Consider the following 27,637-nt stretch of genomic DNA (forward strand, 5'->3'; position numbering starts at 1 on the left):
CATGTCGTGTACCTTTCAAGAACGCATGCACAATGCGAATAGATTATCGGGAGAAAAATAAAGAACCTCTTGTAGCGCGTGCATCAGAAAATACCACAGCTAAAATAATTCATTAAATCGTCGCAATCCAAATGACCACCAAGAGCAGGTTACGCAGCAAGTTCGTGCGCCGATGTTTAGAGAAAGTCACAAACGCATTTGATACAATCTGATTTTGTTCATTATCATTTTACACTGTAATTCACAAACAAACATTCTATTTTTTCCTATCTTTTTTTTTCTATTTCTTGTGCAATAAATAATGCAAGTTTAAAAAAAGAATATTAATCTGTAAAATGTATGGGTATGGGGGTACGTCCATAAAAAACAAGAAAATAAGTTTGCAAGTCATTTAATGTTTTTTTAGGTTGTCGTTGTTGACCGGTAAATTTTCTGTTCGGACCGGTAAAAAATGGTAAAACGGGGCATTTACCGGTCCGACAGAGACAGGTTGGACCGGCAGAAAAAATGGGTTAGTGTGCAGCCCTGCTCTATGTCTGAATCAGTTAGATTGAAAGAGAAGGCTTAAGATACATTTACATGAAGGTATTTTGTACACAAAAAGGCCTGAATTCAGGCTTTTTTCCTCAAAACTGGCATCCTTGATGAATTTTAAAAATTAAAGAAGAAGAAAACAACAAAAACTTCCACTCAAATGAAACACTTGATGTTATTTATTAAGATTTCAAACATTTATTCTGGCATCTATTTAAACCATATATAGTAGCTACTATAGAAAAAAAAAAGCTGTGACTGTTATCTCGCCCAGATGGAATGAACCCAGAAAAACTTATTACATGACACATATTATTAAGCATATGGTAACAGTATCTACTTCAGACTGCAGACCATTTCATTCTCACAACTATCTCAATGAACACTTACAGCCTTCATTAATCATTATTGAGGATGACTAAAAGGTTGAACATGGTGATAACACATTTGTGCAGTGACATTACAATAACAGAGTCATGAATCTTGGCACAGTAATGGCAAAATATTTCCTTTTATCACAAAGACTGTAAGAAGCTGCCATGTGGTCATGCCATTGCAAAAAATTGCTTAGTGATGAGGAGGCATTTTCTGGCAAATTTGTCGGGAAATCTCTCTTTAGGGGTGTGAGATGAGTTTGGGAGCAACATCTATCTCATATGACTATCTCCACATGGAGGATGTGGTTTGGTCATAAAAGATGAAGGTTTAGTAAAAAAAAAAAAGAAAAAAACGGAAATGCAAACAGAGTAAGAGAGTTTGTGTGAAGGAGAGAAATGTCTGCTCAGAACACACATGGACGAAAAGAAAACAGACGTACGTTATCCACATAAAGCTGATAGAGCCGCAGCAGAGACAATGAAGAAGAGGAGGAAAGCAGACACCTTTCTCTGCTTGTCTCATCCTACGATGACTCTTGTCTCATCCTATGATGACTCTTGTCTCATCCTATGATGACTCTTGTCTCATCCTATGATGACTCTTGTCTCATCCTATGATGACTCTTGTCTCATCCTATGATGACTCTTGTCTCATCCTATGATGACTCTTGTCTCATCCTACGATGACTCTTGTCTCATCCTACGATGACTCTTGTCTCATCCTACGATGACTCTTGTCTCATCCTACGATGACTCTTGTCTCATCCTACGATGACTCTTGTCTCATCCTATGATGACTCTTGTCTCATCCTATGATGACTCTTGTCTCATCCTATGATGACTCTTGTCTCATCCTATGATGACTCTTGTCTCATCCTATGATGACTCTTGTCTCATCCTACTATGACTCTTGTCTCATCCTATGATGACTCTTGTCTCATCCTATGATGACTCTTGTCTCATCCTATGATGACTCTTGTCTCATCCTATGATGACTCTTGTCTCATCCTATGATGACTCTTGTCTCATCCTATGATGACTCTTGTCTCATCCTATGATGACTCTTGTCTCATCCTACTATGACTCTTGTCTCATCCTATGATGACTCTTGTCTCATCCTATGATGACTCTTGTCTCATCCTATGATGACTCTTGTCTCATCCTATGATGACTCTTGTCTCATCCTATGATGACTCTTGTCTCATCCTATGATGACTCTTGTCTCATCCTATGATGACTCTTGTCTCATCCTATGACTCTTGTCTCATCCTATGATGACTCTTGTCCAATCAAATATCATTGGGTGAAGCTGTGACAGGTGTGGAACTCTATTCTGTCAAATGGCGTAGTGCTAGCTGGCCTCCCTCCCTCTACAAATGAGTTTGACTTCTCTGCTGTAATTACAATCCCTCCACCTCGTCTCCCACTCTGTCTTTGAAGAGAGAAATTACCCATGATGCTCTGCTCATCTCTTTGTCTACCTCTGTAATCAGACATGAAAATACCTGTGATGAGTTTGACACAGATGTGATGATAACGGCAGGGAAGGTTGGCCATGCCGATGGGCAGAAGAAGATGAACAAACTCCCCCTCATGAGTGATTACAGCAATTCATACACTGCCATCATGTTTTCTCATCATCAACGGCAAAAACACACATAGATATTGTTGCCTAGAAATATAATGAGTCGGGCATACTTCTCCAAAGGAGTTATATGACATTTCTTTTACAGTTCTGCAGCCAATGATTATATTAGCATGTTGTTTAATAGCACACATGTGATTTAGCAAGCTGAGATAATCTTGTTATAATTTCAGTCTTTAAAACAATATATGACATAAAAACCAGGTATTCACAAAAAAAAAAGAAAAAATCCCAGAATACTTTCATTTCAAAAAGGCTGCTTCGGCATTATAATAGACAATGAATACACACAACAGAATAGTTTACACTGGACCTAAAAGTCACACAACTTTGTTGGGTTCCATATGAATAAAGTCATACACTGATGACAAAAAAAAAGAAAAAAAAAAGAAGATTAATTTCTGCATCTAGTTTCCCTTCACCCATAAAATGGTTCAATGACTGAATGCTTATCAGCCCACAACCCAGTGAAGATATTGTAACATCTTGCAGCACATTAATATCACTTCAATACATACAGCAGACATTCACATTATGTGTGCCTAGGGAAAGGGGGTGGGGTTGTCACAAATTTCTGCCAGACATTGAACCCGCATCCTAAGCTTTGGTCTTGTAAGGCAATTTTTCCATCGTCTCCCAAATCAGATCAGTAAATGAGTTCGTCTGATACCGGCGCTGCAAGGGACAAAGTAGCAAATGCATGCAGAGAGAAGTAGGCCACTCAAAAACCATTATTGTGACATGCATATTTTTGGGTCCTTTTGTCTGGGAAATGAAATATCAATTTTACTGCTGTAAATGGCATGAACAATAAAGCTCTGTACTGACACTAGTGTGAGTCCTAGCCACTCTTGACTGCTCCACGACAAATTCCTTTAGCCTTGAGTATGACAAAGTGTAATGGATATGGGAACGGAAGCAGGAAAATGCCCGCATAGATCAGTTCACAAGTCAAATTTTGGTGGATGGAGGTTGATTGAGTAGCATGGTGAGAAGACCAAGAGATAGCTACATGTCAGGAGACTGCTATGGCCACTACTCCCCTTCTCAACTGATGTAATCTTACACGGCATGAAACTATGACAGAATCATGACAACATCACTAATGCACAAATACATGATATCAACATATTTTTGCTATTTTTAGACATGAATGGCTGCAAGAATTTATACAGCTGATGTCTAACAATGCTAAGGATACTAAAACATCTTCTCATTAAAAATCAATCTAGATGTAGTGCTTTTCAGTGTAAAAAGTCATTATAATCTAAGATTATCTGAAGCAGACTATTAAAAACCAAGACCCATGTCAGAGAGAAATAAATATATTTCAAACTAGATGACCAAATTAACCAATTTAGATCCAACAGCAGTGCAGTATCTAAATGGGCTACAATGGCACTTCTTGCAATGCATACACTGCTAGCCTATATATACAATAGCACTACTATCAGAGTAACATGAAACAAAAACAAAACAAAACAGAACAGAGACAAAATAAAACAAAACATTTCCGCCATGCACTGACGTGACTTTAATGTACAATGACCCAATGTAGATATCATACTACCAGGTGAAAAAAAAGACAAAAATGCAGTTAATCATATAATCACGATTCCTTCGAGTACACAAGTTCATTGTACCTCGTCTAATTCTATCTATGAATTACAGAGTTTAATTCTATTCCTTTCACATGCCTGAAATTAATGACATTCTCAATAACAATCTTCATAAGAAAATCATGATACATTAACCTTATTCCCAGTTTAAAGAAAAGAATAATTCTCCTTACATCTGACAATAGGTATAAATCATAGTGGCCATGTGTGTCTGTTCAGTAAAAAAGAAAAAAGAAAAAAAAGACTAACAAACTTACAAAGTCTGTGGGAAGCCACCATCTTGCCACAGAGCATAAAAAAAAGAATATTTTCTGCATGGACCATTCCATTCATTTCAAGTGTACAATGTAGTACAGTCTGAGTGAAAGATTATGCACATTATGATAAACTGGAAATACATTCTTTATTTTGGTGGTGTAGTAAACTTTTTGCCATAATATTGAAAGAATACAGCAAGCATTTTAAAGTTGTCAAATTTTTGCATGTGAAGCATTTAAATTTTTGGCAGAATATTCTCTGATTAATTAGTGAGGCTGCAGTATCAACAGAATGTACTGAACCAAAACAGATTGTCTTTATTTTCCCCATACATTATTTACAGCCCTACAAATATTGTAGAGCTTTTAGGACTATCCACATTTGATATCAGTACAAATTGAGAGCATTCATGTTGTCTTCAGGTAAAAAACTAGACACTCTAAGAAAATAGTGACTACTGTAAAACATGATATATTCGCGGCATTAAATTTTTGCGAATTGTAGCCGATGGCCTCATGGCATGAAATTTTTGCGAATTGCCGCTGGCAATCAATGCATATAATGTATACAACAACTTTCGCGTGCATTTTAATTTCACGAATCTTGGCGCTCGCGAAATTCGCGAAATGAAAATGCATGCGAACATTCCTCGTTTTACAGTATATGTTGTAAAACCTGTTATTCTACTGTCTCATTAGATGCTATGATTAAAATCAAATTAATATTAAGAGTGACAAATTTTGCTATGATTATGGTTACTGGACAAAGAGAGTTTAACCAAGTTTAAATCAAAGTGCCAATTCTTTTCCAGATCAGTTTGTCTATACCTATATTGAGAACATTATATGATTTTTCCTCTGATTGAGAAAATACTATTTATTGACATAAATAAACACCAATTATATTTTCAGTGTTTGTGTAAGAGAGTATTGTATGCCTCTGGTTTTTATCATGGCCATTACTCAAATACTAGATAATTGTTTATTTACTTCGAAGGGCAATTTGTCAGTCAGTTGCCATAAAAGAACAACTCGACACAAGAACCATTAATTTGGATGATATGATTTGTCATCAAACTATAAATTTTACTGGCACATTCGTGTCACAAGTGACACCTTTCACTTTGAATTCACAGAGAGCTAATCAAACCTCCTATCAAACTCTTAACTTGGAGTAATTGAAGAAATGTTAAAAACACACCCCCCCAAAAAAACAAAACAAAACAAAACAAAACAAAACAAAAAAAAACAGCCCTAAAATATATAGGTTTTCATAAGCACAAATTCTTAGAAGAATAACTGTTTGGATTGAGGGGATGGGGGAACTTCATATAATACTTGGTATCATTGTTCCATTAGAGTAAGATAGCACAGATTGAAGTATTGATCTCTGGTAGGAAGTTACCATCATGGTAAGTCACACTCTCTGTTTGGTATAAGCTAAGACCACACCCAGATCTTTGGTAGGAAGTTACCATGATGGTTAGTCACACCCTGTCTGTTTGGTATAAGCTAAGACCACACCCAGATCCCCTCCTCACATCCATATTATGCCATCATCTTCAGTCCTGTTTTCCTGTTTTAACAGACCATGCTGCATCAGCATCATGACAATGTTGGAGAACAAAATTCCTCGCCTCTGGTGATAAAACAGGAGAGAGCAAGGAGTACTTTTTAAACCGACACATACCGAAAACCTTCTCTGGGTAGGTTTCCATGAAGTGGGTGTGTCAACTTATGCAATGGATAGCGGGATCTGTTGTTCTAGATTGCGCACATCTAGGAAGGAAATCTTGCTAGGAAGCAAAACATGGTTACAATAAATGATCTCAACTACAAAAAGATCACTGGTTACAATCCATGCACGTGATCGGCGTGCAGCATGTCAATCATTCGCTGTTTGCAATGTTGCGCATGCGTGTTGAGTGTATCAAAAGAATGTTACTGCAGATGCGGTTTAATAGAAGGGTTGTCAGGGTAATGTTGTGGTAATGCCAGGGTAATATCACGGTAATGTCATGGTAATTACCCTGGCTGGCTATGGTAGAATTTGGTAAAAGTAATCACGAAATTTCTGAGCAACATTTTGTAGGGACTGTTTTGACAGGCAGGGTGAAAAAGATTACCCAGACGCTACTCGGACGTTGCCGCGGTATCTCTAGTTTGAAAGGTTGTTCAAACAGGGGCTGTAATGTCTTCTCTGGCCTCTTTCACTCCATGCTAAAATAGACAGATGTCTATGTAGAAACAACATGAGAATTAAATTTAGACACAGAGAGAGTGCAGATAGACGCATGTTACTGTATGACAGGCGAAACGGGGGGGGGGGGGGGGGAGGGGGCAGAGACACCAATATTTCAAGGAAAACATTGTGAGAATGAAACTAACTAGAAAAGAGGTACATGACACTGTTTTAGGGCGTGGAGTGGAATTATACTATCCTAGCCGGTAACTGCTATCGTAAACAAGCTCAGCGATATCACCAAAATATCCCGCTTTCTTCCAACCCTTGATGTTCTCCCGTATGTAATGGCTGCTTTCTAAATCCCAGCAGCAAATAGCTCATTCTTCTCCAAGGAGACGGAGATAGAGAAAGACTCAGAGAGAGGGAGAGAAGACGACATCCATCCAGCAACATTAGCTGGGGAGCAATGACACCAAGATGGAATTCCCGTCAGAGAAATGAGGCAGGCAAAGTACAGCAGCGCTGGGGCAAAGACCCTGGTGGCTAGGGTGGGACTAAATTAGGAAGCTCAAAAATGGCACAGCCTAAGTCCTACATGAAGGCAAGGGAGAAAGATGAAAATAAATTGGAAAAAAAAAAAGAGCAGAAAAAGGGTAAGCTTCAAGGAGAGGAAGCAAGTTGTAATCAAGCAAGGTGTAGCAATATGAGATACATACAGCAGTTTGTGACTTGCACATTGGGTTGGCTTTCCTACAATAAAGGGTCATGTTGAGAAATCCAGCAACAAAATGTCAACACCCATGTTAAGAAATACTCTTGAAACAAAGCATGAAACAAGTATTTTTAGACAATGTTCAAACCTCAATCATATTATTACCTCCACCAAGGGAGGAGGTTATGTCTTCATTACCGTTGGTTTGTTTGTTCGTGTGCAAAATAACTCAAAAAGTCGTGCACGGATTTGGATGAAACTTGCAGGAAAGGTTGAGAATGACACAAGTAACAGATGATTAAATTTTGATAGTGATCCAGAAATTTTTTATGGATTTTATGACAGATTTTCGATATTTTGGCAGGTAGGGTCAATGAACTTGGGAGTTCAAGCTGCACATTTTTTATGTTTCATACGTGCACTAGAGTGCGTGCTCTAGTTTCTGCTAGGGCGAGGGTCTATGACATAAAAGCTTCTATATACGTGGGAAATCAGGCGATTTTTCAGTGGGTGGAAATCACTGATCTCTATGGAAGAGTAAGACCATCGGTGGAAAGTTGGTGCTTGGCGGAGGTCTGCGCTCTCAGAGTGCTTTTCTAGTTTATATCCTAATATAAAGAATGAAATAGTGACTACAGCAATACTTGCCGAGTAATCTGGTGTCTGGTGGAATGACCAACACTAATAATGGACCGGTCCAGATACTCAACACTACCTCTGAGAAGAGACTAATTAAGGGGTGGAAATGGTGCACATAGGGTGTAATCTTTGATCCAAGTCAAATCTGAGTAATAACATTAGTTTGAAAACGAGTAAGAATGAAAGGATGCAAGACATCACAATAGATAAAGATGGAGACAAAAAAATTGAATGAATACAGGAAAAAGGACAAAAAAAATATGAAGCTTTTTTCCTAAAAGTCATAAAAAGCAGGCTGGGAAAAAAAGATACATATAGACAGTAAAAGACTAGAATGACTAAGAAAGAACATAATAAAGAGGTAGAAATCAAAAGGAAATAAAAACACTTCCCCCTTCTCCTGAAAAGCAGAAAAGCATGATGTGGGATTGAACATTCTCAGCCCAAAATATGAGAGACATAGGCAAAATGTCTGAGACAGGCCTTATAACAAATGACAAGCAGGGAAGATTACTAGAGAGAGATGGAGAGAGTGTGGAGGCGGGGGGGGGGGGGGGGGGGGAGAGAGAGAAGGAGAATAAACAAATAAACAGGTGTAAGAGACAAAATATGACATAGAGGAGGTAGGTCAGTGACATTGCAGAGATGCCAGGGAATATTGAGATGATAAAAACAGAAGCAGAGATGATATGGCTGCAGGGAAGATGAGATGAAATAAATGAAGCTTGGAGATGCATGAAGACATCACAGACACACACACACAGACACAGACACAGACACAAACACACACACACACACACACACACACACACACACACAACGATGTATACAAAGTGCATACATGCACACACAGGTTGATACACCAGTGAGGCACAGACCTTATCCTAAAAACAGACCAGGAATAATTGTGTTGTATGTTCAACATACTTTCGTGTAAACTCAACATTGCAATAGGTGGCATGGCGATATTGAAATATGACTGCATTACATAGACGTAATATAAAGAACTTGCGCATTTGATTTGCACGGCATAACCTGGGATATTGTCATACCCCGGGCTATGGCGCTGTGCGGCGCCACCTTGTGTTTGTAATATGTACAGTTACACATTGCTATCACGGCCACAAAATCTTAGCAGTCGCAAGCATGACCCAATTCAGCGTTGCTATGATGCGTTTTTAATATAACTACAGTAACAATCATACAGATACTACTTTTTAAAATAATCATTGAGGGAATAATACAGAAAAGTTAGGTCGGTTCATCTGATCTATGCAAGAAGTGGTTTGTACAGTTGCAATTTCTGACCTTTTCCTACAATATTGACTAAAATGGAAAAAGCTTGCAAAAGTTACAGGGTTTTGCTGGAATGCCAGAGGAGAACACACACTTTATAGCATTTATGTATTGAAATGAAAGAAAATGACACTTAAAATTATATTTTTTAAAATGAACAGAATTCATTTTTTAAATTTCAACTGGGAGACCCAAGATCCATAATTACAGAAGAATCTACAGAGTTTTTATACAATAATGCTACAAAGTCTTCTCTCAAAGAATAAAAAATCACTTTCACCCATTTTGGTAACTGAGGGTACAGTGCTAAAAAAAACATAGATGATTCAACAAATTGGGGGATTTCCATATATGGTACCTCAGGGTACCAAAGCTGCATTATTTGTTATCTTGTTAAATCTGTGTAAAATTCTGTAATTTCATCAAGTCCTGTCCAGATGTCTTTAAGCTCATTTTTAATCTCTTGGTATCTTTACGGCATGGCAGGCATCCACCTTACCATCACACCACTTCTCACTAGATGGAGCTATTCTGAGTTATACTGCATACACCATATATTAGCAAGTCTAAATTTTCATGAATAGGGACTTCCCAATGATTTCGTGAGTGGTTAATTTCGCGATCGTGGAGTACTGTCTACTGAAAAATGTATACGTGTGCTTCACATGCATATGGGGATCACATCCATTATTTTTGCATGTCTTTAATTTCGCTAATAGCACCTGAATCACAAAATTCGCAAAAATAAAAACCTCGCAAAATATTCGGAGTATACAGTAGTCAACTTGTTTTTTTCGCCCTGAAGGAGACATGGGTAATAAATCAAGGGTATACAGCTGGTGTAGACTAAATTCATCAATATTTGACGTTTCACCGTCTCATCATATACATACCATATCAAATATCTTTGATGAGCTCTTTACTGCAAATGATATAATATAATCCATTGTTTGGAATTTACGAAAATATTGGTACAGTGGCATATGACCAACTAAATCTGGACTGCTGAGAAAAAAAAAAAGAAAAGAAGAAAGAATACAATAACAAGGTGAATTAAATCACTCTCCTGAAAACAACAAGAATCATGCTTCAAACATTTCATTCAAATTGTTAATCATGACTTGAGTCTAGATTAATATTCACATACAATATATTTAACAGACTGGGCTTCAATGTAATTCATACAAAATCTAATCCTTGAAATAAACAAGGCAAGTGCCAAATTGTGTCTCGCCCATTCGCGTACAAGGAATTAATATTTTTTATAACTCCCAGAAGTTAATTGACCTGCTTATGACCTTTGACCTTGTGATGACCTACAACTCCCCAATGGACATCTAAGGGACATCCAAGTTTGGTCACAAACGGACATAGGGATCAAAAGTTATGAGCCACAATCAAAACGCGCCCTAAAAACATAACATTGGGCCCTAAAAGTTTGTTGACCCCTGTCTGTGACCTTTGACCTTGTGACGACCTTCACCTCCCCAAGGGACATCTTCCATCCAAGTTTGGTCACAAACGGACAAAGGGATCAAAAGTTATGAGCCATAAACGAAATGCGCCCTAAAAAGTTAACATTGGGCCCTAAAAGTTCGTTGACCCCTGTCTGTGACCTTTGACCTTGTGGTAACCTTCAACTTCCCAAGAGACATCTATCATCACCCAAGTTTGATTGCCATTGTAGCAACATGTGCTGAGTTACGTGTGATAAGAGAGTCTTGCAAGTAAACTTAAATGTATGACCTCAAATGACCTTTGACCTTATCCTATGACCTCCAACGGCACCATAACATGAAGGTATCCCCAGTGCATCTATGACCCAAGTTAGGTTGTAATCCAAGCAACTTATGTGAAATTATTTGTCAAAAGAGAGTCTTGCAGGTAAACTTTAACATAGAAAAGAGAGTCTTGCACATACTCTTTAATATATGACCTCAAATGACCTTTGACATCATTACATGACCTCCGACAACACCGTAACATGAAGATACCCCTAGTACTTCTATCACCCAAGTGTGGCTGCCATTGCTGTAACAGTTGCCAAGTTATGCATCATAAGAGAGTCTTGCAGGTAAACTTTAACATTTGTGACGGACACGGACGAACGACGGACGGACGACGGACGAACGACGGACGGACGCCATTTGGATCCCTTAGTCTCGCCTTCACCTCCGGTGGGCGAGACAAAAACTGGCATTAACATTGAGTCTGGCCACATAACATTCTACCACTGGATATCCTACGAGGCACTGCACACAAGCACAAACACACACATACAAACATATCCCAAAACACACTTACACGAACACACAGGAGAGCTTTTAGCTCTGTTGTTCTACTTCTGAAATAGTAGGGGGGAAAAATCAATAGGGATTACTTTCCCCAAACTTGTGATTCCATTTCTAGACCACTGTCGTGTGATAGACAGCAATTTCCTCACAGGAGAAACTTTAGTTTTCAACATAATTCGAGAAAAGTTTGCTTTACACAGCAAAGAAAAAGACAAACACACACACACACACACACACACAATCAGACTGGTTTTTTTGTAGTTTCTCTGGCCTGATTCCAACTGCAAGGTTGCCTTGGACATGATACAAACAAATTTTACCAAAGAAAAGAAAGAAAAAGGATTGTGTTTGCTCTCTGCAAATGTGTGGATCAAACACATTCCTCCCGTCACCATGACAACTAGATGTAGAGGACACACTCATTTAACAGTCACATGTAAATAAGTCAAGATTCTCTGCCTACATGCTGTGTGCTCCCTCAGGTGCTCTGACATCCATTAAATATGTTTCCTTCTAAACTCTTTGTTCACCTGGAAGACAGAGAGCCGGAGAAAAAATGATTTTCTGTCACTTTGTTGTGTGATGACTGAATGCAAAGTCAACAGAAGTGAAAAAAAAGATGCAGAGACTTGGAAATAGTAAGTACGCAGTTTGGCAGGACTGTGGCAGACTAGAGTTACAGCTGCCTGGTTGAGCTTCACACACATCTGGTAGACACATCAGTAAAGGAGTTAATGTTGCTCGTAATGACTCAGTGAAGTGATCTACAAATTGATGAATTTCACGCTCTGAATGTTTGTTGAAGGCCCAGTGGCCAGATAGTAGCTTGCTCCATGGAGTATAAGTGAAGGAATGAGCCAGTCTGATAAAATGACATACTTGTAGCTCTTTTCATACAACTCTGGTTCAACTCACTTTTGCTGTTGCTGACAATGGAGAGCTTACCCATGTGAAAGACTGTTAGTGATACTGTCGATTTCTTAGAACAAGAATTATTCCTTTAGTTACCTGTCTTTTAAAAAGAAATGTAGTCTTCACTACTATTTACATGCAATGGTTGATGAAGCAATGGCCAGCCCAGCACTATACAATAGTGTAAATATAAGATTGATTACATATCAAGTATTATTATAAGACATTTTGATTCGATTTGATTTGATTTGATTTGATTTGATTTATTCTCTGTATGCCATTTTTTTTTCAAATACATCAATTTTCTGCAATTTCATTAACAGTACAAAATGACAGTAGTATACTTTCAACAACTATCATCATTTTCATCAATTATACAATACATCTGTAATATAATTACATGAGTTACATTTTGGGCACACTTGATGACTTTCTCCATGGAGACATCACTATCATAATGTCATTGCTCTCTAAAGTTTAGTATTGAATAATTGTGACATTCCACAAGAGACTATGTGATGTAATGTGATGAGCAAACTTTGTGTCTGTTATCTAGATTTTTTTTTTCATGCATTATAATGCAATTCAAATCCAACACTTAAGATCATCTGGATTTACATCAACACTAAAAACAGCTGTATTAACTGCTCATAATAGTAAAGGCTACAAACCTGCCAATTTCATGGTACATTGAAGGTGTTTCGCTTCATATAAACGTAGTCTTTAGTTCTCTCCAAATATACTCTAAAACTTATAAATCATTTGCAGCCAATTTTCTGCTCCACTGGCCAAGGTAATGATTAAGATGTTATTTTCTGTAGCAAATAACAGGAAAAATTCACATGCACATAAACTTGTAAATAAACATAATTTTCAGAAGTTAAGATTAAAATGACGGTTATTACACTTGGCTATATATTAGATTGCTTAGAGTATAAAAGCACTGGCCATTGGAATAATGAGTTTCAATCCTGTTTTCATCAATTTATTCTTCTTTGGAATGAATTTCATCCATTCCACCTTTTTTTTGGAATGAACTTTTACTCTGTATTGCCATTATTCCTTCTTGTGAAATGAAGCACATCTTGCAGTGAAAATATGACGAAGAATTGCTCCATCATAAAGTCTGAAGATCAAGACCAATCTTGTGATTACATGCAGACTACTGCAGCATTCTCCTTGAAACTCTCAAACCAGTCCCCAATTTACATTGGTGTGTATTTAACCTATTTCAGGCCGCCCATTTCCAGACAAGAATAGGAGGGGAAAAAATATGCCTCTGGGGCTCTAATGACTATCAGAAACTATGGAGAGACTGTTTATTCACTTAAGCACTAATCGCTTGATGCGTGATTGCAATTGGGAAAAGGGAAACAGCTTTTGAATTTTGTAACAGAGCTGCTCTATGTAATGTACATGAAGGGGAAGTAGTGAATAAGTCATGGCCTGTGTGGAAGAGAATACACAAAGATTACTAAAAGTGGTAAACAAAATCTTCCAGTCTCCAGACAGCAGCTATGGCTTGGTAAATGTGGTACTACAAACTCCCCACACTCAGATGTCTCTATGAAAGCTTTCACACGTACCAAGAGTGCGAAATTTGAAACATGACTGCAATGATGCATCACTAGAATCATGATTCAAATTACACATTTTGGGGAAGTGAATGCAAACTGGAATCGCGGAGGGAGATTTGAATCGTAATTCGAATCATGTTTCAAACGACAGTCCAGAGGTGTTTTACAATCACTATTCACCGGAATAACAAAACGAAACAGTCCTGTGTACGGATTGACCTCCAAATCGTGTTCTTTGGAGGGCGGAGCTTATGGTGACCTTTCAACCACTTCTGCAGAAAAACTGCATTCCTCAAAGCTAAAGCAGCTGTGTGATCACATGTCGCACTACAGTACACTGCAAGAACATCAAGTGAGTTCGGTGATCAGCCAAACAGCAAAGCAGTCAAAGCATGCACCATTTACTACTCAAAGAGTGATTGATGGGAATTCAGAAAGAAGCCACACCTCCCCTCCTCATTCTGAAACACAAAACCGCAGAATCCATGAAGCCTTCCTTGGTCGTGTGAATGGACGTCGAACGGTAATTGCAATCGTAATTGTAAATCAGCATTACAATTACGTTTCTCAACCGGTGTGAAAACGATATTAAATGAACCAAGACATTCCATACTGATGATCACTTTAAATGTACTTTTGATATTCTTTTTTTCACAAACATGGTTTGAAATGATGCGATTTTTGTTTTTTGAAGGGAATTGTATGCTGACAATGTATGCTGTTTCTGCGCTCACAATGTACGAGCAGTCAGATTATCTCTGATCTTACCAAGCAAATCTGCTGAAAGTAGTTGCACAATGACTCAGAAAGATACACCATTTATGTTGTCAAAGACTGAAGAAGGAGAAAATTTCTGTAGCTGTACATTGAATGATTGTAAAATCCTCTAGAAATTATAAGATATACAATGTGGGATGATAAATAAGTTTTGGCAATGCATTTGATTTTTCATAAACTCCAAGTGACCAATTGCATCAGCCTAATATCCGTTAACCCTGATGGCAACCCACTTTTGATTCTAATTTCTCAAGTGTTCCCTATAGTGCTGGTGTTCTTATCATTTTTATGGTACACTGTATTAAATAAAGTGAGACAATTCTCCATTACAGAAAAACACAAGTAAATTGAATGCATTTCCACTTTGATTTTAGATGTTTGGTGTTTAATCTTTTACATAACTTATATTGGCTACATAGCATTTTTTTTTCCACATTTGCTTACTTGGTACTTGGGGTTTGAGTGCATCATATACAATGTGTTTATTCTTTTATGTTTCACTACTGTACAATATGTTTCTTGATTATGAGACAATCTTTTTTTTTTTTTTTTTTAATGAACAGATTTACTATAGATCTAGTCCATAAAATTACCAAAATTCAGAATTAAGTTTGGTGAGCTTATTGGGCATTCTTCATAACTAGTCACAAATGATTTTGTTCAGAGTGTACAAATTGATTGTTTTGTGACAGACATGAAATCAGCCACCATCCTTAATGTAAAAATGTATAATTTTTCAAAAGAATATATATCTCCATCAATATCTTCACTAATGACATGTCACTGTAATTATTCTCTAAGATGTCATGTTTACTTGTGGAAGCAAAAAGATCCCCTATAATAGGAGCAGAAAGTATAAGAGGAACCAATAGCATTGTTAGTAGAATCTGAGCCCTGTTTACACCCTTTTGGAAAGGTTTGTTTTCCGTCAAAATGGTTCATAGAGTGTTTGCCAAATACAGCACTACACAGGCAGCGATCCTATGTCTGCTTAGTAAACATTCTCTGGCTGCCCCAAGGGTAAGTATTACACCGGATTGGCAGTGATCTCAAGTGTACTAGCCCCTTGGGCTGGAATTACATTATGAGATCTAGGTACAACAACTACCGGGTGTAAACTGCACCATTTCTTATTGGGAGGAAAACAACAACAACAACAACAACAAAGAATATGCAAGCACCCCAAAAGATACACAAGAATTGTGATGCAAATTGGATAAAGTTTCTATATTGACAGAGAGAAAAGAAAATATGCCAAAAATATACACCCACTATAGGTGCAAGGCATTTTCACAGCTTAGACATAGAGTTCTGTAAACTGATAATGTGTAGGCTAGCACACAACCACTGGCATTTCATGGTACTACTTGTTGGCATCACAACAGATGTAAATTTTTCATTGCTGTTATTTTCAGAGTTCATAAATGTTTCAGTGAGTAACTTGCAACTATACATAACATACAACTTGATGCAAGTTTGATTATGGCTAGAGGAAAAGAACTGAGACGTTCACATCCTCACCAAAATCTTTCTATTCCTAGTAAGTCAGTTCTTAACATGCAGGTTCAATGTACACGTATATACCACACATTTTCAGTAAACAAGATGTGCAGGGTGGTGCTAAAGGCAGGAGGATGGACTGTTTGATGGTCACACTGTCTCCAGCCTCCCAACCACTCCAGTATTAATCCTAGTTTATCAGGAACTTTACTACCCCGTCCCCCTAGAAACCCTCCACACCCTCTCTGGAGTGCTGCATTCTGGTTGCTATTTCCAGCTACCTTGACAAACTGGTATTCTTGACTCCATCAGCCCACAGAAAAACAGATCATCCTTTCCTGTGTTTAACAAAATACTACTCTTACAAAATGGACTCCTTGGCTAAAGAAGAAACACTTGGTATACTTATATTCTTACTGTCAAATCTTTTCTATTTCATCTTCTATTTCTTATAAAATTCATCTACACATCAATCCTTTGGAACTAAATAGGAAATACTTGTTTTCCAGCTGCATCTGATTTTTCATTATCTTTTATAGCTTGTGCATTTATAGTATAAATACAGTTTACATTTTCTCTGTGTGTGTGTGTGTGTGTGTGTGTGTGTGTGATCATATTGGTAAATAGTGAAGGTAGCAAATACAACACTGTGCAACTGATGAAGTCTTGCATACAAACACTAACCTCACATTTACCTCCACCATACAAACACTAACCTCACATTTACCTCCACCATACAAACACTAACCTCACATTTACCTCCACCATACAAACACTAACCTCACATTTACCTCCACCATACAAACACTAACCTCACATTTACCTCCACCATACAAACACTAACCTCACATTTACCTCCACCATACAAACACTAACCTCACATTTACCTCCACCATACAAACACTAACCTCACATTTACCTCCACCATACAAACACTAACCTCACATTTACCTCCACCATACAAACACTAACCTCACATTTACCTCCACCATACAAACACTAGCCTCACATTTACCTCCACCATACAAACACTAACCTCACATTTACCTCCATCCATTACTGTCAGTTTCAACTTTCTCTCATTCTTCAAAATTCTTCTTCAGTTAGCTCATATGAACAACAACCACCACAACAAAAAATCACCACAAACAAACTGTTAATAAGCCAACTACCATTATTGCTTCTGAACCAGTGTCACCAACTGGTCATGTCTGAATCTCCCAACCATGGAGAGAAGTTGACCTTACCTTAAATTTGCTGCAAATAGCGAAGCCATGTGACCTCTTCTCTGATTGGACAGTCCGGTCATGACCTCGTTTCCCAAGTCTCTGGTGGAACAATCTCTCAGCATTCGATGGAAGCGGCTGCAGGTCAGTAGAAAAAATATGAACTCAGATTAAAAAGAAACCATATAGTAACAAGATGCTTGCCCCTACCCAACATTATTTTCTATAGATTTTCATGTTTTACCATATTCACAAAACCATACTGTACAACATGACATTTTCGTGACATGAAATTTTGGCGAATTGAAGCCAACGGCCTTTTTCGCAGCATGAAATTTTCCCGAGTAGCCTCTAACATTCAATGCATACAGTGTAAACAAGAACTTTCGCGTGCATTTTCATTCGCGCATCTTGGCTATCACGAAATTCACGAAATTAAAATGCACGCAAACATTCCTCGTTGTATAGTAACTAGTAAAATGAGGTCAACATAAATACCACTGCATAAGATTACTATGTACACGTAAAGAGGATGTGGAAGAAAAGCGAACGAGCTTTCTTGAGATAAATAACATGCACTTTTGATTCCTGCTAAACTCTGAGAATTCTTGAAAACAAGACATAAGACTGACTTCTGGATGTAAAACCAGTTATATTATTACCACAATGTAAATAACATAAAATTGGTGTTAGAATTGCTAGTTTCAAGGGTTACATAAAAAAGTGGAAACATAATTTTCTCTCATGACTTAGTACAGATGAACAGAAAATACATAAAATATCTGTATCTTCTTAGTATCAGTGATTATCAATTCACACATCTCTTGTTAAATGGTATCATCTACTGAACTGCTATGGCTTGATGGATAGAATCATAAACTCTCAATGTGTGGGTTCAAGGTTCAAGTCCCCTGACAACAATGATAATGTACTCAGGCAAGCCCGCCCATCTCCCAGAGGGGAAATAAAAATGCCTGTCCCACAGCAGGTATTCTCTCATGCAGTTACTGCTGTTTATTCGTGGTGGCCATGTATAATAAGTACAAATGGCACAACAACAACAAAAACACTATTCTACCATTTAAATCATCAAAAATTGTCAAGATAATCATCCTAAAATATGGCTCAGAGATGTGACCTTGAGAGTAAACCAGGCTTCTATCTAACCTTTATCCTTTTTTAAAAAGTAAGATTTAAGTCATGTCATCTACAGTAGATATGAAGCTAGTTTCTGTCAAGTTTCCAAATCAACCACAAACTCTCTGCCATATCTCAAGGAATTCATGAAGTCATGTGATTTCTACTCAGCTAATAAAATACTTCTAAATGAATACATGGCATCAAATCTGCCATGATGACTTTACTTGGAAAGATCAAGCGCTACTGTAAAACATTAAATTTTAGCGGCATGAAATTTTCGCAAATTGGAGCCCACGGCCTTTTTCACAACATGAAATTTTCATGAAGTGTCTCTGGCATTCAGTGCATATAGTGTAGATAAGAGCCTCCACATGCATTTTTATTTCACGAATCTTGGCTCTTGCAAAATTTGTGAAATCAAAATGCATACGAACATTCCTTGTTTTACAGTATTACCCTTGCTGGTGCTACATTGTTAATGCAGTCCATAAATAATGTTTTCTATGTCTGACTAAAGCATAACATCACTTTATATAAGCAACTTACACAAAACCTCATACTTCTAACCATTCTGTGATTAAAGTGATTTTTTATTTCCATACTTTCTGTGATTTCTGAACTTTGCTTTGCCTAGAAATGAGCATGTTAAATGAGAAAGATTCAGACAGGCAAGAAAGGCTGAGTTAAAGGACAAGCTCACCTTCATAAACATAAGGATTGAGAGAATGCAGCAATATTAGTAGAACACATCAGTGAAAGTTTGAGGAAAATTGGACAATTGATGCAAAAGTTATGAATTTTTGAAATTTTTGTGTTGCAACCGCTGGATGAGGAGACTACTAAGGCTCGTGATGTCATATGAGTACAACAGTATAAAGAAAATGTAAAGAAAATTCAACATATTTTCACTTTTTTCGCATAATAAAAAAGCACTTGACTTGCCTCTTTCTAAAGGCATTGGGAATAATATTACCCATAACATATGTCAGTACTTAACGAGTCAAGGGAATGTGTACTTTTTTCAAAAGATGAAATTTTGTGAAATTCTCTTTATATTTTCCTTATATTGTTGTACGCATGTGACATCATACACTGCAGTAGTCTTCTCATCCAGCGGTGACTGCACAAAAACTTCAAAAATTCATAACTTTTTAACAGATTGTCCAATTTTCCTCAAACTTTCACTGATGTGTTCTACTAATATTGCTACATTCTCTCAATCCTTATGTTAATGAAGGTGAACTTGTCCTTTAAGTGATGTAGAAACCTTACATAGCTTTGTGTTGCAAGTGCAGCATCACTTCAAACATAATTATATCTGCTAACTGGCATCAAAATCTTATTGTGCCATATACATGCACACTCCAACCTCTGCTATCCGGACATATCGGGGCCGGTGCTCATCCGGATAAGGGATTTAGCCAGATATAGGAGACTTAATGTTAGCTACCAACTGGTAGCTATACATGTAACCTATTGCGGGTAGTGTACATTTCGGTTATTTGGCTGTAGTGAATGTCTGAATGCATGTTATTTAGATAAAAATTAGATGTGAATGTATGTTAGTCATGTTGGGAATAATATGCAATTCATACAAGTTTTTGTAGGAATTTCGTTTGAAATCCCCCTTCCCCCCATAATTATTAGTTGGGGAAAAAAAATATCACACTGAGATAGTATCCGGATGAAAGAGAGATCCGAGCAAAGGAAGGCCGGATAGGAGAGGTCGGACTGTACATGTACAAAGACTTGGAATTGATTGCAAGATTGATTTTGATGTAAATCAACAAACTATCTCTGTATCAGACAACCACCAGGTTTCTCAATATTTTCATTTCATATCAAGCTGAAACTCTAAGGTGATCAATCATAATCTAACAATAATTAAATACAGGGAAGATGGCAATGCTTTAATTATCAGTTTAAAACAAAATGTCATACAACATTAAGATGACATAAATACTAACATTGACATACACTGCAAAACTTTCTTAATCATTCTTAATCTGTCATATGAAAATTAACACCCAATATGTGCATGTTGAAGTATTATCTATAACAAAAAAGTTTGTTGAGGGAAACATTAGTATGATGTAAAAAATGAAAATCCACGGGGGAAAAATATATACATACAATACATCCTCTTCACACTACAGCAAATGTAATCTAGTACAAGGCATTGTGATTTTGCCATAGACTTTGCAAGCCCATGTCACTAACAATTGCTAGAAATTTGCAAGGTCAGCTTACAAGAAAGTATAGTCAGTTTCTCAGAAAATATATTATTGTGTTTTTTTTTCTCTCAAAATACACTGATAGTTGAAAATTAGAAGGATTTAATCATAACATAGCCTCTTTGTGATCAGGAAGTTGGGAGACAGACTCAAGAAAAAGGTAGCATTTGCTATTGTGACATCACTTCTTCCCTAATAGTGACAATTTATGGAATCTATGTAAGCATACAAATAGAAATTGATACCTGGAAGTCATCATTGAAATATTGTGCTATATCAGTATGACAATTTTCTTTCTTATTAGCAATGACCAAAATGACAGTAAATCCTGTACTACTTTAAAAAAAAAGCATTCCCTTAACCTCCTTCACAAACACCTAAACAGTAGACCTCACACTTGACTTTTTAGGTATGCCTTTAAGTTGACCACACATGCATTACATAACTTTTTATGAAAGATACTCTCATCCTTAAAATTCTACAGAAGCCTAGTCCACTAATATTGGTAACATGTCCTTGCAATCATGTTTCCATGCATACAGTACTGAAATTTGTCATGTTTCTTTTGTAATCAATTAAAAGCTACATGATAGTGAGCTAAATAAATAATTTCACAGCCATTTTGCTGGTCTTCATGCCAAAGAAAACATGGCATTCACACAGGCAACCACAATTCAGATGCCTTTACTAATTCAGGTCTTTTTGTCTTGTTATTGATGTTGACAAAAAAAAAAATGAGTTGGGTATTACGGCACATGGAGACAAAAGACACGCTTGTAATGCAATGTCCATCAGTCACTTGACTTGCTTGTCATCGAAGACTAGTCCCAAGTAACTATACTCAGGCAGGTGTCTATGGGAAAGGTGAGTTATAGCAAAATCAACTCATCTCAACAGGTTAAAGCCAAAACATAGTTCTTGTATGCCATATACAACTTTAATACAATTTTAATAGGTGAAGACGAAAATGCAAAATATTAGCCAAAAAGCTTCATCAGAAGTACTACAATTTCAAAGCTTACTTGACCATGGTTGCAATGTGGTATTTTTTATTCAATTACATCAATTGCAATATACTGGGCCACAACAGTATCCATTGCGAGTGAGTCTGCATGCAATTCAATACCACTGCTTGGACACGATTCGATTATCAAACACTAGCACCATTCTACATACCCATTACTGAACAGGGAGGGCGCTTCAGGAATAATAATCAACTTTATCATTTCACATTTTTTTGATCTCAAAATACTTCAAAACAACCCATTTTCTTGGCAAATCATGTAAGCCAAACATTATTTTTTAAGAGCTTTCTGATATATTGCAAGCAAATTCTAAATGGTGGAAGATGAATTCTTTCCAGTCTTTCACAGTGTGTGGCAGCAAAGTAGATATGTAGAAAACAAGTCAGCCCATACCCAGGGGGAAAAATGATTGTCTAGGGTTTTAATGGATAGGGTAGCCGAGTCTAATTATTTCTCCCATCAGTTGATTACAGCATTGCATCAGATAATGTCCATTTCCCAGTGTGATAAATGAATATAAAGCTAAGAGGTCACTTGTTTGCGTTCCACCTGGAGTTTTGGATAATACATGTTTACCATGACACAGACTGGCAAACTATAGAGGGTAGTGGGAACAAGTAATAAAATAATGTACTAAAGTGAACAATGAAAAAAAAAAAGAATTCATACCAAAAAGCTTCTCTACAATGTTTCTCAAGAAGGCACTACAACCTGGAATAATGTTATGACAATTTTTGTCTTTTGAATGTAAAAATGGTAAGACACTGCGTCTTAATGAATGCTGACCCATCATCTTGTACATTCCATTTAAACGCACGAGTTGAAAAACTCAATTAATCAACAGCAAATTTGTTTGCAAATATCTTTAATCACATTTTATAAAGAGCTAAGTGTTAATTTCTCTGGTTTTTCTCTTGTACAAGTGTAGACATTTGGTGATTTAAAAAAAAAAATGCTGGCACAAAGTGGCAGGGCACTCGCTAAACACACTCAGAGCCTACACATAAGGGTAGACCTCAAATCATTTTGGACATGATTCTAACTCTCGGGTTATGAATATTTTAAGCACTAGTGCATTCTTTAAAGAAATTAATCTTTTTTGCATGCATATTAAAAAAAACAAAAACCAACAACTTAGAAGTAATCATTGCTGAAAAAAAAAAGAGTTATGACTTAACAAGAATTCACCAAAGCAAAGCCCCGTCCCATTCGTTCAATGACCCTGATCTGTAATGACACTACAAATGAGCCCAGCAAACCAGCACTGAAATTACACAGCTCGGCAAAGCTGGGATCAGAGACAAAAACAGCTCCCCCCCCCCCCCTTCCCAAACATCAAGTCATACAAAGACACACATGAGCACACACACACATACATACATACACACAATTAATTTGTCTTCTGGTGAATGACATGACAGGCCATGGTAAGAGACAAAGGCAGTAGAGAGAAAGTAGGGGAGAAAGAGGGGGGGGGGGATGTTTTGGGAGACTGATCAGGGCCCTGGGTTTAGGGCGAAGAGCGTCGAGGGACAGCGTTCGTTCAACTTGCCGTTAATGAGTGTCTGGGTACGGTGAATTAGCAACGAAGCCGTCTCATTTGCTGCGTAATTGGGACAGCAGCCTTGTCCCCGTTTTTCGCCGACTCATTAATGGTTTTAGCAGACGAAACGTGACGCGGCCGACACTATCACCTCTGAACACGTCTTCCATCTCTGGCTGACTCCATATCTCCCTACCTCTGTCTGCGCCCCACCCCAAGCTCTCTTTCTTCATCTGAGAGGACAGCTAGAAAGATGAGCTCATTTCATCTAGTCACTAAGGTGAGATTCATCCCCTCGTCACATTGGCAGCATCTGACATTCAAGCAGTCACACAGGGTTGTGTTTGTACATACAGAGTGATGAACGATCTAAAAAAAAAGCACCAATATGTAAATTGGGCATCTGAGCAATGTACGCTTGCTATCCATGGATCTTCATGCTACGTTTTCTATTGGAAACGACTGGCTCCAAAATTAGAGACTGAAATGAAAAAGCAAGCTTCTAGATATTGACATGTTTTTGGGGCAATGTCCGCTATGGACAGTCAGCGAACTTCAAACTTTACATGTACTGGCTGAGATAATCCTTGGAGTTTGTACAAAGACTGGAGTGAGAGAAACCAATTACACTCAAAAGATTTTGGTCTTTTTTTTATGTCTACAAGATTTCATTAAGGTAAATGGAGTGAATACTTATTACTATGAAAATTTAAGAAAAAAAGTTGATTAGATCGAAACATGATACATGGTCAAAATAACATGTATAGTATGTATAAAGGCCCCGTCACACTACAGCGAATGCCCAAGGAATGCCAAGTGAATGCCCAATGAATTCGAAAATGTGAAGACAGTTTGCATCCGTTGCTAATACTAGAACACTTTGTAACATGTTTGGTGTTCTTTGTATTCATTAGCTATTCGTAGGGATCCGTAGAGATACGCTGGAGATTTTGGACATGTGAAAAAAAGAGATTGGCTCCAGTGTATCTCTGCGAATCCCTACAAATGGCTAATGAATGCAAAGAAAGCCAAGCATGTTACAAACTATTCTAGTATTACCAATGGATGTGAACATATCTTCAAATTTTCAAATTTGTTGGACATTCGTTGGGCATTCGCTCTAGGTGTGACGGGGCCTTTATGGGTACCTACTAATGGACTGAGGACAAAATGCCACGACCGCACACAAAACAACGCTCCTGGCTCTAATGCTGGCAGACGGGATCAGTGTAAATTGTTTTCTATACTCTAGTTATTCTTGACACTTACCTGGTATATATATTAGACAATAATTTTTCAATACCAACAGTGAAGAAATAAGGAATGCCAAACTTGCCCATATATACGTGTACAAACATACATAGACACACACAATCATCTCATACATTCAAATTTCATCAATATGTATTTGTAATAGTAGCTGCTTTACATATGATACATTTCAAACATACTCTCTCCAGACTAAATACCTAAAATAAAGACCTCAATCTGGACAAATGCACCTCACAATGTCTGTCGGAGTACCAACCAAAAGGAAAATGTCACAGTTACTATTGTACCACATATCATGGAAGGTAGATAATATCATTATTATCATTGGTAGATTCAGTTGTATGTAGTAGGCAGTAATGGTAGGTGTAATAGTAGTGGTACATGTAGTAGTAGTAGTAGTAGTAGTAGTAGTTGTAGTAGTAGTAGTAGTAGTAGTAGTAGTAGTAGTAGCAGCAGCAGCAGCAGTATAGTAGTAGTAGTAGTAGTAGTAGTAGTAGTAAGAGTAGTAGAAGCTGTACTTGTAGTAGTAGTAGTAGTAGTAGTAGCAGTAGTAGTAGTAGTAGTAGTAGTAGCAGTAGCAGTAGCAGTAGTAGCAGTAGTAGTAGTAGTAGTAGTAGTAGCAGTAGTAGTAGCAGTAGCAGCAGCAGCAGCAGTACAGTAGTAGTAGTAGTGGTAGTAGTAGTAGTAGTAGTAGTAGTAGTAGTAGCAGTAGCAGTAGTATATAGTAGTAGTAGTAGTAGTAGTAGCAGTAGCAGTAGTATAGTGCGAGTAGTCAGTTGAATTTATCACCTCTCTATAATTATCACTTGGGGCTTTATGAATATGAAACAAAAATTTACTAGGACTACCAATGTGCATGAGAAAAACATGTACATCCTGTGATTGTATGATTTCATTTGCTACAACCTTGGCTACCATGGTACAGAAAAGCAGTACATACAATGTTTCTCATGATGTGCATACACCGTGAAATACAATTGTATCAGGCTTTGACAGTGACCAGTGACATCTGATATATCAAACCTGTAGATAGCAGCCACCCAAGGGAATCAACAAAAGTGGCCACTATAAGCAGGTGACCATTATAGACAGGTGGCCGCAAGACAAGTTTGACTGTAAAGTGGGTATCTCATCGGCCTGGGGACTAGGTGGCTACCTGGTGGTGACTCCAGTCCCAGGCTGGTCTCCGGGACATCTCAGAGATGTCTTTATCAGTTGCAGCCACAACACAGAGACTAATTTTGTCTGCGATGTTTCCACAACCTTGTAGAGACTCATGGCCCCCTGCCAGCAATGCTGTGGAGATGTCGCGGAGACGTCCCCCTGGAGTTGCCTTATGGTGAGAGTGCAAACCATTTTTGGGGTCTTTTGAGTTGCCCAAGTTACCACAACTGATCAGTTGCAACAGTCACAGCGACAACTCCTCCGGTGAAAAAATAGGCCCTCAACTCTACAACACATAGATTTGATCATAATTGCATGGTTATCAATCAAAAGTACAGTAAATATCCCAAGACAACCTTACACTTTTCTTCCATCCCTTGCCATAGCCATAGACCAGAATGCTGAATACAATACTGTAAAAGTGGATATTTTCACGCGACTAATTTTTTTGCACTCAGCCGGGTAAGAAGAGTTTCGCGTGGTTTTAATTCTGCGAAATCAAGAAATCAACTACTGGAACATATGGCAAACAAAAATATCTTTTGTTTTCGCACTAGTTTCCAGTTGCACAAAATGCGAGAAAATTTCCACTTTTACAGTAATAATGAGTTGATGAAAGAGAACCAAAAGGGTTAATGTATTGAGAAGGATCCAGTGTGGTACGTAGAATGTCTGTCACACCACTACATGGAAGAGAGATGAAAAAATTCAAATTCCCTAAATGATTTATCAGCTTGGTTTCAGAGCCTTCTTTCTTTCTTTTTTGATGTGTGTGAATACATCAAATATTTCTTTGCTATGGTTATCTGTTTCAGATATGGATCCATACACAAGAACAGAAGAGCAAATATGACACATAATTAGCCTTTCTGAGAGTGGATGCTCACAGAGTGAAAATGCAGGTGTCTGCAAATGAATTGTCTAGACTCATTAGCACATCAGACACCATTCTGGGAATTCCTGAAAGTGATCACATGAGAGTGTCTAGGTGCTACACTCATTCTGCTAGACCTGTGCTACAAAAGATGCATGATGCAATCCAATACCCCACCCCTATCAATGAAGTCCACTAACAGGAATATCCACACCCAATACTGACCTCATTATTGGGATAAAACAAATAAAGAAAACAGTAGCAATGAAGAAAACCTAGAGTTTCTTCCAACATTAAAAAAAGAAAAAAACACACTCATACACTTATTTCCTTATAGACAGCCTTCATTGAATTAATGAAATAATTACCAGTATCTCATTTATCAAGCCACACCTTCCAACCAATGCTTCATCATCTTTAAAGGAAATATTTGGATTAAAGAAATACAAAGGATGTTCAATTCTGCATTCCTGGATTGTCTCAAATTTACAATACACTTTTCAAGACAATTGTCATGTGTAGAAATAATTCTGCCTTGCAGCATTTTACCCATGATCATTAAAAGGGATGCTTGAAATCCACCCCAACACACAAGGACGTGTTTACAATGGAAATTAACATTTACTGCTAATAAATATGTGTGTACATCTGTACATCTATTTATGTTATTCCCATTGAATCATCAAATGGCTGATTTGCATGATGATAATCTTCCTTCTTTAAAAACATATCTAATCCTATGAATTCTTGCAATAAAATCTTAATATAACACCAGTCCTATGACCTTTAATTTCACAAAGAATATTAACCAATGACAGCTGTCACTTGGAACTAT

At 37.5% G+C, this 27,637-nt stretch overlaps 1 protein-coding gene across 1 annotated transcript in view; it reads right to left on the bottom strand.

Annotated features, from left to right (window-relative positions):
* LOC140232678 (U3 small nucleolar RNA-associated protein 4 homolog) overlaps window positions 1–27,637 on the bottom strand; it is a 118,760-nt gene that overhangs the window by 28,667 nt on the left and 62,456 nt on the right. Inside the window, exon 14 of the mRNA XM_072312786.1 lies at window positions 17,572–17,688. Within this exon, the coding sequence (XP_072168887.1) occupies window positions 17,572–17,688 (117 nt within the window). The remainder of the gene's footprint in view (window positions 1–17,571; window positions 17,689–27,637) is intronic.

The sequence above is a fragment of the Diadema setosum genome, chromosome 9 (assembly GCF_964275005.1).
Source record: "Diadema setosum chromosome 9, eeDiaSeto1, whole genome shotgun sequence".
NCBI classification, from domain to species: domain Eukaryota; kingdom Metazoa; phylum Echinodermata; class Echinoidea; order Diadematoida; family Diadematidae; genus Diadema; species Diadema setosum.